The sequence below is a fragment of the Syngnathoides biaculeatus genome, chromosome 15 (genome assembly GCF_019802595.1).
Source record: "Syngnathoides biaculeatus isolate LvHL_M chromosome 15, ASM1980259v1, whole genome shotgun sequence".
In the NCBI taxonomy this organism is placed as follows: Eukaryota; Metazoa; Chordata; class Actinopteri; order Syngnathiformes; family Syngnathidae; genus Syngnathoides; species Syngnathoides biaculeatus.
In genome coordinates this window covers 23,692,403-23,707,246 of record NC_084654.1, presented here as the reverse complement: position 1 = coordinate 23,707,246, position 14,844 = coordinate 23,692,403, and the positions used below count along the sequence as shown (strand labels likewise).

Here is a 14,844-nt window from a genome sequence, read left to right as displayed (position 1 = left end):
AAAGCTGTCGTTAACGTAACGTCAGGAACTGATCCGCTGTTAAGTTCTACTACTGCCAGTTGTGTTCCACACTTTTCTCTGCGGTTTACCACCCTGGTCGGTAACAATGGACTCTTCCGTCACGCTGCTGTTCACTGTCAAAATACAGAAATGCGTACACTAGTGTATTTTTCGGAAAATTGTTTGTGAATTCCTTTGTCCCGTTTAATGACCCTTTTAATTGTTTTATTTTTTTAGTCCTGCCAGGTGGTGCGAACTGTGTGATCCAAAACGACGGCGGGGTGGTCACGCTCAGGCCGCTGCCAGGTTGCGTGTGCCTGCTCAACGGCAGAGAAGTCACCGAGCCCTGCAGACTGGCGCAAGGTAGGCCAATCCTATCGTTTAGCAATTATTTGGGTTTCCTAGCGCTGTGCAAAAGACTTTATGGTGAACGGCTTTCAACACGACAGCCCAGGGGAAGTCACAGGGTTATGCAAGGAGTCCCACCACTCTGTTGCTGCCTCTGATGATGGATAATTGCCAAGTATACAGTAATAAAATGTAATTATCGCAACTAAATGTAGCCTTTTGGCTCAAGCCTCCAATGAATAAACGCGTACAGCGCACAGCCTGCCCTGTTTAATTGAAATCAATACAATGTGCACACTACTTCTCTTGTGTCTCCAGGAATGGTCATCGCATTGGGAGGCCTTCATAAATTCCGCTTCAACCATCCGGCAGAGGCGGCCGTCCTGCGAGAGCGCAGACGAGTATGTCCAAATCAGCTCCAGCAAACTTGATTTTGCTTTTGGGGCCTGAAATTTTTGCTTTTGCTGTTCTCAGGCAAGTGAAGACACCTGCGTCGACCTTTGCCCTCTAACTCCTGACCGAGGGTAAAAACAAATGCCAAAAAAATCATTCAGACCTGTTTCTCGGTCTGATTTTGCTTGTGTGTCTATTTTGTAGCAAAGAAGAAGAAGAGCTGCACGCGGTCTGCTTGTCCAGTGAGGAGTCGACCGCCAGGCGGCGTGTGGAGGAGCAACAGTGTTATGTGGAGGGATTGCGCCAGGAGATCGGGTCTGAGCAGAGGCGGGCCGAGAAGGAACTGGAACGAGAACAAGCCTGCCTTCAGCAGCAGCACAGGGAGAGTAAGGAAAATTGAAAGCATAATTTGTGTCCAGGGTACACGCTTGTGAAAAATCGCAGTATGTTGCATCAGTGTCATAAACAACTCCTGTTTTTTGGTTTTTTTTTTTTTTTTAATTTGTCGTTGTGACTCTCAAACCAACAGTCCACCAGTGGATCCTGCAGGAGAAGAGTCGCCTGTTAGCCGTCGAGCAGAGAGTCACCCAGGACCTCGGAGTTCAAACGGACTCCCGACTGGATCCTCTTCTGGAGCGTCTCACTCTAGATGTTCAGAAAGGGAATTGTCCATCACTGGTTGTTCGGGTCAGAAAGAAAGCTGTCCAGGAGGAACTACTGAAACATCATGCCCTGTGTCGTGCCGAAAGACGCCTCCGCCGGAAAAAGCTTCAGTTCCAACTGGAGAGAATCGCCCGCAAGCGGCATCTGTTGGAAGCCAAGAGGGAATTGCAGCATCTGGAAAAGGCACTACCCCCTGGACCCGAGAGCCCCGAGACCCCTGAGAGCCTTGAGCAAGGGTCCCAACCCAAGTTTGTTTCTCGGAGACATTCCTTCTCTGCTGATCTTGTGTCGCGACTGTACCCGCATCATACACCAATCTTCAAGTAAGCACACACAAGCTTTAGAAAGCATTCTCAACTTGCTAACAATATTTTTGAAACATTGAATAGATTTCTGAAAGTTTCTTTTGCCTCAACAGACACTTCCTCAAGAGAAACAAATCCACAGAACTGTCTTCAAACTTCACATCGCTCGCAAGCATTAGCAGTCGGAAATGGGTTTCCGATGAGTGTCTTCCCTGGGAAAATAGCCAGTGTGGTTCTAGCAACTTTCACTCGGGACTGAATCAGTCTTGTCACGAAAGAGGGAGATCCTCTGAAAACATCACGCTGAATTCCAAGGTGGAGGAAAATTCCAAGGAACGGCCACGTAAAGGGTACACGGAGCGTAAACCTTTGCTGCCTCAAAAAGAATTGTCTTTTAAGAACAGATCAGACCGAAAGTTGCCCCTTTGTATCACCGTGCAGCCGCTTGGCAAAGAAAATTTCGTATCCAAAACAAACCCACCCATCATTCCTTGCAATGAAGTAAAAAGACAAACCCTGGAATCTGGAGTAGCCAACAAATCCGTCTCTAGTTCTGTGAGACCCAGAGCATTGGGAAAACTGCAATCAGGTTCTAAAAACTGGTCTCCCAATCGCTTTCCCAGAAGCCATGAAGCTAGTGGCGGGATGAGTGGAAGTGCCATTAAAACAACCATCTCATGTGAGGATCTCGAGCAGAGGCGTTCGTTTGACAGTTCGAGGCGATGGCACAGCACGGAGGCTCTGATGAACAAGACAGGCCAATGTGTGCATCGACAGCAACAACGGAAGGATGAATGCGAATGGCAAGTACAGGAGGAAAGGCACAAAGACGCTTCTGACTCTGAGAGCCTGTTCTCCCTCGATTCGTTATCCTCGGCTTACGCGACGGCTCTTCTGGAGCAGTTGAAACGTGAGGAGGCGGCTCAGAGCGAACCAGACAGCGAAGACAGTGAGATGTCGAAAGATTCACTAGTTGTGGAGAAGTACTTTGGTGTAAAGAGATCTTGCCAGAAAGTGGTCCCGACGTACACTCTGGTGACGGATCCCCCGTGCAGTGATAGGGTAATAGCAACGGGTCTAGACTTGAGCAGCTGTCAAGAACCTAAAGTTATCCCAGCAAAGATGCACTGGAACCAGCAAGATCACCTTCGATCGAAACCCGAAATCCCCCTCGGAGACGGTGCACAACATTTGACAGAAGATAACATTGGTCAAACAAGTGTACTTTCTTCTCCCATCGCGAATGTTTTTGAAAACCTGCTGCCACCAATGGATGCTTGCTCCTCCCTTGAGGTGCCGGGTGGTTCAGCAATCCAGAGAGACTCACCGCTAAGCGAATGTTCCTGCCCGGCCAGTGTTAGCCTGTCACATGGTTCAAGTCCATCTCAAGGTTTCAGCTCAACATCCACCACCAGCCAAGGTTTGAATGACCAACCAACCGAGGAGCTGGTGGCACAGAATGAGAACCACTTAGACACAAGGGCTGAGTGTTTAATCACTACAGATCCACCATCCCTTTCCCAGAACTCCAGAGACAATGTACCAATGGACCTGCGTAGCTCATGTTGTCAAACAGACCGACATATGTTCACGTATGCTACTAAACAGGGTCAAGCTTTTAGGACAGATGAAGTGCTCTGCAATCTAGATGTTACAGTCGAAGAGTCTGAACTGTCAGACGTCGGGCTCACCAATGATTGTTCCTTGACAAGTGCTGAGTCTGTAGACAGGAATGAAACCAAAGATTCCGATCAGGCATACTTTGCCCCGCAGCGTGAGTCGGCTGGTAAATTTTCCAGGAAGAGAAACAAAGACCAGAAAGAGCCTCTTGTGGGCAACCTGAAAATTCCCAAAAGAAGTCCTTCACCAGTTGGCAACCAGGGAGTTACCTGGTCTGATAACAATAACACATGTAACTCCAAAAAAGAACACTGTGACTTGAAAATTTCCAACTTTGGACTTGTATCTGCTGATATTTCTGATTCCATGTTGAAGAAACTTGAGAAACTGAATAATCCTTTTGCAGGAGACATGAGCATACAGCATGTAGCAATACAACAAGTTGTTGCAGAATCAAATGAGGCAGGGTCGCAGAACGATAACGTCGGAAGGAAGCATTGTTGTCATTCCGAGGCCATCTGCAGTGCCATCGACTTACGAATCTCACAAGTTGTCCAAGAGCACTTAAAGCTGTCGTTGATTAGCAATAGTGGTGGTGAGAACAACTGGACTCAAAGCGACTGGAACAAAACCCTAGTCTCTGATTGTGATGACCAGAGAATCAAACAAATCAAAAACCAGACGCAAGATAACGGGATCAATCGGGTCAAAGGGTTGACCCACGATGGAGAAACTGCTGAAAAGAGACTGAGGTCAAGTGGAGTAAAAACTCCGGTAACCGCTACTAAACCTGCGGAAGAAGCCACTGTCCGCAAAGTGTCTAACAGCTGCACCAGTAGAACCAATGACACAAGTCAAAGGAGCGAAACAAAAGAGCTTAATCTGATGATGATTGATTGTTCAAAAGAACCAGGTAGCCTAGGCTGTTCTGAGGCTTTGGATTCTGCAGGGCCAAGGCTTTGCCAAACAGACATAACCGAAGGGAATTGTGTGGAAGGTACGTCTTGGCTTGGCTGTTGCCACTCGTGGAACCGACAATCGCCGAAGGAAGTTGAACACCCTTTTACCTTATCCTCACGTGGAACCCATTTAACCGATGCAACACGAGGAAACAAACCTAACGTCAACGGGCCGGATCAACAAAGCAGCCAACGCTCGCATGACCGCTCTCCTTGCATGACCGATAGGAATTACACCAACAACAAATTTCAAGATTGTCTCTGCAAGTTTGAAAAAGCTCAAATGAACCCCAAAGGTCCTTGTATGACCGACCAATTTGGTTCAGAAAGGGTTCCAGGGTTAATGACGATCAAAAATAGAAGTGCTTACGGAACGGAAACGGCTAATGTTGCCACACAGTGTCATTCACCTCTTAAAAAAAACAAGTCCAAAAGGTTCAGGAGGAGAAAAATCCATCATTCATCCACCTCCTCTCAGACATCCTCATCAGATGAAGACCAAACGTCGAGCAAACGGTCATCTGCACAGCTAAGATTTGGGAGTGACGGCAAAGCAGATGTCAGTAAGTCTAATGCCGAGGATTCCAAAGTCGACGCTAAGGTGCAGACGATAAAAGAGGCAACGCTCTGCAGAAGAAGAGTCTCGTTACCTCCACTAACAATATCACCAGGGACCAATGACTTGCAGAATGCGCTCAGGTCGGAGGGATCCCGAATGCATTTTGCCTCCAGCGATATAAACCCATTCGTTCATCAGTGGCTAGATGGCGACCAGTCACGCGGCAAGAACCCCGCATTTGGCAGCGCCGCAGAACTGTCCCACGAATCCCCGCTTTTGAACCCTGCGGAAAAACGCATCACAAGGTGCTGTAGCGTTGATAATGGCTTAAACGTGCAGAACTTGCCCTTCAATTCCCATCTGAGCACCTACGCTGCCCACAAGGGGCTCTCGAGCACTCTTAGCAGCATTGAACCATCAGTCAACACCACCTCATCTAGCGGATTCGGCTACTCATCTGATCCGGAGTTGAGCCAAAGCATGACCCAGAGAACCACAAAAGAACACTGCTCTCAGACCAAGCTGGTCCTGCCGGCCACTCCAAAGAGTAAAGAGCCGTGCAAAAGGAGTCGCATGGCTGTACCAAAGACCAATGTTCAAATGAACAAGTCTCTGACATGGACCAGGATGGAAAGCATGTCAGTCCACCTTGCCAAACTGATCCACAGCACTTCGGACCTGCTGGGGGACCTCCAGGGACTGAGGACGGGTCGCATCAGCGGGTTGAGTCCTCGATCGATTCCCAATGTAAGCGTTGACTGCTCGACTCAAACGGCTTTGGATGTCGGGGTTCAGACGGAAAGACCGAAGACAGAGAGGCACCAGAGGCCCAAATACCATGAGGTCAACGTGACATTGACACTGACTGGGGCTGAGGTGGTTTCACCAGACAAAGACTCTCTGTATTTGGTGAAAACTGAAAGAGGTAACAAGGATGAAAAGACATCTCCTGTTTTCCAACCCCAGACCTGTCCTTCAAAATCACCGCCCGTCAGTTGTCAAAGGCAGGTTAAATCTGCTCCAACAAAGAAAACCTCGCCCGAGATTTTGCACCACCGTGGTAGCGTCGCCTCTCAAAACAGCTGGAGACCAAAGGGAGGCAAAGAAGAGCAGCTTCCTTGGGTGAGAGATCCCTCAAAGTCTGAGACTACGTTCACAGATCGGGCCTCCTCCCCAATTGTTACTGTGGGTGTACGAAAACAGCTGAAGCCTAGCGAACGGGATCAGAATGAACCCACAGAAGAGAAGAGCTTTTCTGAGTCACCTTCCAGATCATCAGGACCAGATTGTGGCATTTGCCCAAGTAAATCGCCGGAAGAGGTCAGTGAAGAGAGTTGTTCAAGCCCGAAAGACTCTGAGGAAAGCTTCCAAAGTTCATCGGTGGACAGAAGAAATTCTCGTCTCAATGCGGATCCCCATCTGCAGCCCAAATGGAAGCCTTCACAAAGTCCTCACTGCTATAACTTTTCCACGCATGATTATGCCTGTGGCGAAGCAAGGAAAACTGATGCTCATGTCACCAAGTACCAAAACATGCCATCAACCAAACCAGGCCAGCAAAGACTTCAGTCCTTCTCCTTTTGCGGCGGTACCTGCAGTCGGTCCCCGACTGCATCCCTGACGCCCAGCGAGTGCAGCACTGACATCCTAGTGAACGCTAAACCCATCACCGGCGCGGACCCCGATACGTTCCCCAAAGACCTGCCCTTGCACGACAAGTTCACCGACTGGGCCGGCATCACCCGCCGGCGTTCCGGGAGCTGCGGTTTTTCAGACGCGCTCGAGAGTTGCGCTTTCAACTCGGAAGCGAGGTTAAGGGAGATCGAGCGTCTGCGTCAGGAGAGGGAGCAGGTGATGGCCTCCGTCGGCCTCGGGGCCAACTCCACGCCGCTGACCGTGGAGCTCGCCGAGGCCAAGCTGCACTACGGCCTGGGAGAAACGGATGCGCTGCTCAAGATGATGTCGCCCAGGTCCGCAGAGGAGCTGGTGGCGAAGTCCGCGACGTCGACCCTCGGAAAGCAGGAGCTCCGGGATCGGTAAGCGCTTTGGTTGTAAATGGCGTGGCCTGAACGATCTGAGCTCTCCTCTTCCATTTTTCTGTTGCTTTTCACGACTTCACAGACAACGGTTGGGGGTCGAGGTTTTGCGTGAAAAGACGGAGGAGCAACCCAAGACGAGCCGTCGGACTCGGAGCCTCAGCCCGCGTACGCGTCATCCCGGAAGCCGTCCGGAGACGCCCGACCGACAGCTAAAGCCGGATACCGCCGGGTACGACGCCGACCGCTCACCCGGACCTAAACGTGCGTCCCGTCGAAGTCAACTTCAGCTTCTGTCGGCAGAGTGCGAGTCCCGGCGAGCGGCGACGGCGAGTGCCCGCCGGACGTCGGGCAGCTGCTGCGGGATTACGGCCGCGCCCGGCAGGAAGCCATGAGCGAGATCGCCAGGGCGAGGGAGCGACTGCGCGAGAGGACCGAGCGGGAGAAGAGGCGGCTTCAGCGGCAGCAGCCGTCGCCGGAGTCCAAGGTGCCGTCTGTCCCGTCCAGGGGGCGCCAAAGGGCAACCATTTTTCTTTTATTACTAAAATAAGTACATTTAACATTTTTTATTTTATGAAATGATTGGTTGATCATTTTGACTAAATGAATTATAGTTAATATGATTTGGAAATTGTCATTATTTATTTTCATTTATTTTTCTATTTTTGAAATACAATTGGAAAATGCAAAATAAAAGGAAATCATTTTACAGGTGCGATTTTGGTTTAATAAAATGACCTGAAAATGATCGACTTTTAAAATTTTTGAAAGTGGTTGGTAATTTCACATTAAGCAAAGATAGCAATATTAAATTGAAAACGTGACAACAAATTCCTATTTCATGGTCAAACATAAGTATTTTAGATATTGTCACTGTTGACATTATGTAATATGGCAAGAGTGTGTCAACGTACAATATGTATGTTGATAAACCTTTTACATTTTTTCCAAATTTTGTCAATTTTATAATTTTTGTCAAATAATATTTTGCTATTTTTTTCCAATAAATAATCAATTCAAACTCTACATTTTTTTTTTTAAATTTTGTGGTTTACTGTGAAGATTCTTTAAAATGTTCCTTAGATTGTTTTTTTTTTTTTTTTTTTTTTTAAATTTCCTTTTTTTTTTTTTTTTTTCCCCCTTCCAGGATGACCCGCGGCACGAGACCAGTATCAGCAACAGCACCTTGTGCACCGGATCCAGCCTGAGCCTTTCATCTGGACCCACGTCGGGCTACAACAGCGCCAACGCTCTCCAGCGGCAACGCGGACATGTGGGTGGAAAACAATCACTAGAATTAGTATATTTTCAATTTTCACATTTAAATTTTTTTTACATTTTTTTTAGCTGGTGTAAACCATAAACGCCACACGATTTTTGATTTGAGCAAAACGTTGATCCCTTTTTGTATTTCAGGCCGGCTCATTCCTGGAAGAAGGTGAGAAAGTTTCCTCTCGGGTCAACATTTCCGCTCAAGGTGAGTCACGACTCGACATCAGAACGCCGCGCGTGACAAGTGGGACAAACGCGTCCGTTTTATTGGTCAGACGGCCGCTTCGAGCCCGCGATGACCTCGTCGCCGGCGTCCCCCAGCCGACGTCGCGCCGCCTCCTTCGGGTCCACGTGTTCCTCGTCCGTATCGGGACGTCACCCGGGTTTTGCGGGCCCGGGCACGCCGTCTTTGCCGGTCGCTCGGAGGCAAGCGCCCGTCGTGGGCGACCTCTCCGACGCGGCGCGCACGTCTTTGGCCGTCCGCGCTCCGCAGACGAAGGATTCCGACTCTTCATTTTGCACCTGACTTTTGTATTGAATTTTGTATTTTTTCCTTTGGACACAAGAGGGCACTATCTCCATTGAGCAGCTTTATTTTTATAGATGCAGTATAATGATTGGGTTTGTTTGTTTGTTTGTTTGTTTGCTTCCAGCAATTTTAATGCTAGTTTACCAAAGATGATTTTTGTCTGAGTTGGTTACTTCAACGTGGTTGTTTCAGGTATCACGTTTGTGATTCTCCTTTCATTTCCGTTTCCATTGGCTCCCCATTTTGATTGATTTCCGATCACCTATGACTGTGATTCTCAATTGATTTATTTTTTTTACCACCCCCCCCCCCAAAAAAAAATGTTTGCGTGCTCAAAGCACCACCAACATTAAATTCCAGTAATGTGGTAGCAGCACATGTAGACAATCAGGCTTGTTTTTTTTTTTTTTTTTTTTGTTCCCATCCGAGGACTTCAGACGTGCCGACTACATATTTTGTGTTTTTTGGGATGTTTTCCCGCGTGGCGGACTTTGGGACCCAGGAAAGCTCTTGCGAGACTTGCGTGTTTTAACAGTCGCTCAGCCAATCACGACGCTTCCTGAACGTGCCGACTCTAACTCCAAATATTTTCCGCCTTTTCCACAAGGCCAAGTGGACTTTATTTTTATCAGTGACGACTGAACTGTTAGCAGCCTGCGTACTGCACCTCTTTTCTGGTATGGTCAAGCATTGGCCTCACAGTTCTGAGGTCCCGGGTTCAATCCCGGACCCGCCTGTGTGCAGTTTGCAAGTTCTGCCTGTGCCTGCGTGGGTTTTCTCCGGGCGGGCACTCCGGTTTCCTCCCACATCCCCAAAAACATGCAACATTAATTGGACAGTCTAAATTGCCCCTAGGTGTGATTGTGAGTGCGATTGGCTGTTTGTCTCGATGTGCCCTGCGATTGGCTGGCGACCAGTTCAGGATGTACCCTGACACCTGGGATAAGCTCTCCCCGCAACCCTTGTGAGGATAAGCAGCTAAGAAAATAGATGGATGGATGTATTTTTCGGGGTTCCCAACACCACTGACAAAAAAAAAAAAACCCACAAAACTTTCAATAGCGCCCTCTGGAAATTTCGACAAAATAAATCAGCCGGCGCTGATCAGTTTGGCCAGTCAACACGAAAGTGAGCAGATGATGTCATAACCGGACGCACGAAAACATCTCAAGGACGCAAGATTGAAATTGGACAGGAAGTCGGACATTTTGGTCGGAAGTCGCCATTTGCGGCAACTCATCTGGGAATTAGAAGACGGGAGGTCCAATCGGGAAGTGGGTTTCAAATTAGGATGGCACATCGGCAACGTGGATTTGCCGTGAAAAGGGGGCGGGGTTTCATCATTTTTGCTCAGAAAAATAAGATGGAAAAGTTACTTTACAAAAATGCTGCAACAGTTCAAATTCCACTTCCCCTAGTTTTTGTTTTTAGTATTATTATTTTTTTTTTTTATCTGAACTATGCAAGTTCTCGCTAGGAAAACCAAAGAAATCCAACAATGAAGGCACAAGTGAAGGAATCTTGTGATGGGCATTTTTCCATTTTTTTACTACAGCTATATGTATTTTTATTTTTTACTTGTGCTGTTGTAAATGTGTTTTTGTGTGTAATCTGAATTAAAAAAAGTGCATTTTGTGCCTTTTTTAAATAGCAAAGATGTTATTTGTATCTGTTTGAATTTTTAGAAATGCATATTTTGCCGCATCATTTATAGTAAAACAATTTGCGAATATGAATTCAATTTATATGCATCTGAGTTGTGGATGAGGGCTGCAGTGTGCATGCAACGTGAAATCAGCGGAGATGGCGCAAGCGCGCAAATGCAGTTGAAGATTTTGCGTCAGTTGTGATGTTGTCATCCATTTTTTCCCCCCCCCCCCCCCCCTGTTGCATTTCGGGTGGCTGCAGCGACGACCCGGGCGGGGTTCTGTGGGCGTGGCACACCCACGCTGCTCAAGACGTGCCACTGTGGTTGCAGCCCCCTTCGGGGAATGTGTAGTATCTATCTCACCCCTCACCCCCACCCGGACCTCCCCCATTAACTCCTCACCCGCCCACTCGTTATTTTTAACCCCACTGGGCGGGTCAGTGGGCCGGCTGCCTCTCGGGAATGAGCGTGGAGCCCAAGTACCCCTCGCGCCCTCCCCTCTTTTCCTGGCGCCCCCTCCAGGCAGGATCAGCGCCGAGCGGGACCCCGATGCGTCCAAGGGACGAGAGAAGCCATTTGGACGGATTTCGTTGGGCAAAAAAGTGAGTGCAAAGTCAAAAATCGTCACGTTTCTTTGCGGACTTTGGTCGCGTGGGCTGTCATTAAGCGCCGAAGCGCACCTGTTGGCGAACGTCACTTCCAACGTCTTCCTCGGCGTCCAAATTGGATCGTTGTGAGCATTTTTTTTTTTTTTTTTTTTTCCGAGTTGACTTTTGCGCTCGGTTCGCGTCGTTTGCAGCCGTTCCGCACGAAGGGGGCACGACGTGCGCGTTCAAAGGACGACGCGTCCTCCTCCATTTGAAAGTGGCGTCGCGTAAACGTCACAAAAAGTCATCTTGAGGCTTGTTGTGCGCGGTGGGAAAAGCCCACACTGGACCGGTTCCGTCGACCAAAGCCTCTCGAACGTGAGTATAATGCACGCAAGCGACTTAAAATGAACGGAAAATCAGTCAAAATGTACTTTGATGCTGTTTTTTTTTAATTAGGGGCAGGGGTGGTCGTTTTTTAGACAACACAAAGTACAATCCCGTATTAAATGTATTCAAGCAGCAAACTTTTCAAGTTTAAAAATGTATCCTAAGATCCAGTTTCATCCATAAAAATGAGGCCAAGTGTACCTGTCATCATTCTTTAATGTCCGAAAAGGTGCAAACAAAAACCAAAGTCAGCCAAGAAGTTTCCTCTTTATTCAAACATTTATCTTGTAAAAGCTTAAAACAAATGAAAGCTGTTGGAAATGTTCAAGTGTGTCACATATGAAAAGGAGGGGGGGGGATTTTTTAAAATATATTTTTGTATCCAAAAACTTTGAATTCAAAGAGAGTGAGCCAAGAAGTGGGAAAGTTCTTTCTTTATTCCCCTTAAAAGGACTCGCGTGTCAGGAGCGGACAGAACTTTACAATGTAAACACACCCCAGGAATAGTTGCTCCCCCCCCCCCCCCGCCTCCCACCTGATTGGTTATTCTCGCAAAAATAAGTGAAAAGTGTCGGCCAAATGTTTGTTGTTGTCTGGATCTGGCCTGCACCCCCACCCCACCCTCTCACCCCCCTCGGCGCAGTTGCTGCCGTTTGCCCCCCCCCCCCCCCCCCCAGAATCCGAACTGCAGAACGCGGCTTGTCGCTCAAGCCGTCTCGTGTTACAATCGGCGTCTGTTCACCCTCAACTAGAAACGCCCGCTCGAAGGGGGTTAGTGCTCGTTATGTCATCACGCGATGGCGTATGGATAAAGTAGCTCCCGGAAACGGAAAGGCCTCGCCGGGGGCTTTCGTTTGAGGTGTAACATGACGGGGTTATGGTGCATTGCCCCCCCCCCCCCCCAAAACCATTCGTTAAATAATCTGGCAAAGGTGCTACAATTACGACTAAAACTAAAATACGTTTTTTTTTTGTCGTCTGGCTAATATCACCGTTTGATTTTTAAAACTCGTTCCCTGCCATTGAACGGGTATTCAAGTCAAATTTTCACGTTAGTGAACCGCGGCACGGTGAATCAGCTGGTAAAGCGTTGGCCTCACAGTTCTGAGGACCTGGGTTCGATGCCCCTAGGTGTGATTGTGAGTCTTGTCTGGTTTTCTCGACGTGCCCTGCGATTGGCCGGCGACCAGTTCAGGGTGTAGCCCTGCCTCCTGCCCGTTGACAGCTGGATAGGCTCCGGCACTCCACGCGACCCTAGTGAGGATAAGCGGCAAAGAAAATGGATGGAGATAGTAGTGAATAAAAAAAATTGACTTTAAAAAAATAACCCTTTGAAGAAAATGCTGCTTTAATCATAAGAGTGTCTTTATGTTGTCGAAAAATATTTCGTTTGACTTTTTACTTGAAAGATGTTTTCAAAAGGCTTTGGTGGGTGTGCCACATGAGGCGTTTGTTTTTCTTATCGAAGGAAATAATGTAAAATTCCCGTTATTGTGGCATTTAACAAAATGAAATAATTTTGGTGATCCTGACTGACCTGAAACAGGCGAGGTTGAGTCTGCTTTGACTCGGGACGGTGGACCCAAAACTGAATTTGCGCGGTGTACGTAAACGTCTGGCTTCAACCGGAGATATTAAAAGCTAGCTGAATACACGATGTGTCCATTTTCAGATAAAAGCGATATTAAAACTACATGCAGTCCTCGGGTTAAGACGGTTTCGACTTTCCACCGCCCGTTCCCCTTCCGCCATTTTGTCCAGCTAACGCTCGTCCCGTGTTTGTGCGCCGGGAGTGTCTTTGCATTTTTCGCCCCCCTTTTTCCACATTAACGCCCCAGAAGAAGGAAGCTGCGTCTTCTGCACCCATGAGAAAATCCGTTACTATGGAAACAAAGCTCAAGATCATAAAAAGATGGGAAGAAGGAGAGACACCGACTCGACCGTGGTGACAATTATTAAAGACAAAGCTCGTATTTTAGCACGTGTGATGAATGGTTCTGGTCCTATGTCGGATGCAGTGATCCCAAAACCAGGTTCTATGATACTTGTCTAGACGGAGAGGATTGAGGGCCGGGATCTGTCGTAATAGCGAAGCACCGCCTCCCCTTCTTCTTCTTCTTCTTCTTCTTCTTCTTCTCCATCCACCTCTCAGCAGTCATGCTAACTACATCATTTTGTTTATTTCAATATATCTGTTTTTTATGCAAAGAATTTTGACCCAAATGGTGGAATCCAGTCGTCGACCGAGGACTGCAGCCTACGAAATCGAGCACGCCAAACGGGCGATGGGCGAAGTGTGGATGCGTCCGGAGGAGAATGCGATGTCATTTTCACGTCTTGTTTATATGTGATGACGACATACAATCGATCGCCTTAAGACAAATGTCACGCAAGTGAAGACGACTGAAGAGAAAACGCGTTGACGGTTGGCGGGCGCGTTAGTCCAGTTTTGCCCGTGTGTGCGTGTGGTTGGGTGATAAGCCCCCCCCCCCCCCCGACCCCCGCCACCTCCACGCTTGATAAGGTCCCTCTGCGACCGCGCGATAGCGAGCCGTAAACTGAAGGGAAACCTTCGGAACGTGTCACTGAAACATCAGTGGGTGGGGTGGGGAGGGGGGGGGGGGTTTACGCTCAGTATTGTACCCCCGCCCCATAAAAAGTGCTCCATGCAAGTTTAATTGCACAGTCAAGTTTTGCCATTAGCATTGTCAGCCCCATTACAAAAAAATGTTTACTGTTGCCTGTTCCAATACATGATCGGTACAAAATGGCGTCTTGAGTTTTTGCATGATGGAAAAATGATGCCCGGAAGCTGGAAAAATGTCTTCAAAGTAAAAATGCGTTTGAGTAGACGGCAAAAAAGTGGCCACGTGAGTAAGAGAAATGAAAATATTGTTGACTGTAGGGCGACAGGGGTGCTGGTTATTATTTAAAAAAGAAAGTTTTTATGGGGGCTGTGGTTGAGAGGAAAAAAAAAAAAAAAATCAAAACTTCAAATATGGTGTTGCATCACAGCTGCACTTGCTCATATATGCGACTCTTACCTTGTGTCAAGGGGGAATTTCTGCAAAATGTATTTATTTTGGCGGGTCTAAGAAATGAAAAGGATTGGCGTAAATGCAAAATATAGAATATTTTTGCAGGGGGGGGGGCTTGAGGAATTTTCAGCTGGGCTTGAGCCCCGTAAAAATAGGCCTAGCGCCGCCCCTGCCTCAGTCTTCGTCGTACTGAGGAAATGTTAGCGAGAGGTGCTTCACATCTGCGTCGCGCGCCGAGTCGCTAACGTGGCCGCCGAGATGGGCGGAGCCAATCGTTCAGAGCGGCGTCACTTTGTTGCATGGCCAACGCTCCCGATGACCCCCCCCCCCCCCCACGATAAGGGAGCTATGCCGTTGCTCGATTAAAGCGCCATTCCGCGTCGTCAACGGGGCTGCGGGTCAAAGCGACAAAATCAAGCCGGTCCAGGACGTCTCATTGGCCGACAGCTGGACTATTTATAACGCGTCCGGCGTACTTTGTGAGCCGCGCCGAGCGG

The 14,844-nt window shown here is 48.2% G+C and overlaps 1 protein-coding gene across 2 annotated transcripts in view; it reads left to right on the top strand.

The window, feature by feature from the left end:
- Window positions 1-10,382, top strand: part of stard9 (StAR-related lipid transfer (START) domain containing 9) — a 29,324-nt gene extending 18,942 nt beyond the window's left edge. For both annotated transcript variants that reach the window (XM_061843767.1, XM_061843766.1), the window contains exons 17-27: window positions 238-363; window positions 667-749; window positions 823-872; window positions 946-1,127; window positions 1,271-1,727; window positions 1,823-6,883; window positions 6,969-7,115; window positions 7,187-7,370; window positions 8,031-8,156; window positions 8,300-8,360; window positions 8,431-10,382. In XM_061843767.1, coding sequence (XP_061699751.1) covers window positions 238-363; window positions 667-749; window positions 823-872; window positions 946-1,127; window positions 1,271-1,727; window positions 1,823-6,883; window positions 6,969-7,115; window positions 7,187-7,370; window positions 8,031-8,156; window positions 8,300-8,360; window positions 8,431-8,681 — 6,728 coding nt within the window. In that variant the 3' untranslated portion in view covers window positions 8,682-10,382. The remainder of the gene's footprint in view (window positions 1-237; window positions 364-666; window positions 750-822; window positions 873-945; window positions 1,128-1,270; window positions 1,728-1,822; window positions 6,884-6,968; window positions 7,116-7,186; window positions 7,371-8,030; window positions 8,157-8,299; window positions 8,361-8,430) is intronic.
- The last annotated feature ends 4,462 nt before the right edge of the window (window positions 10,383-14,844 follow it).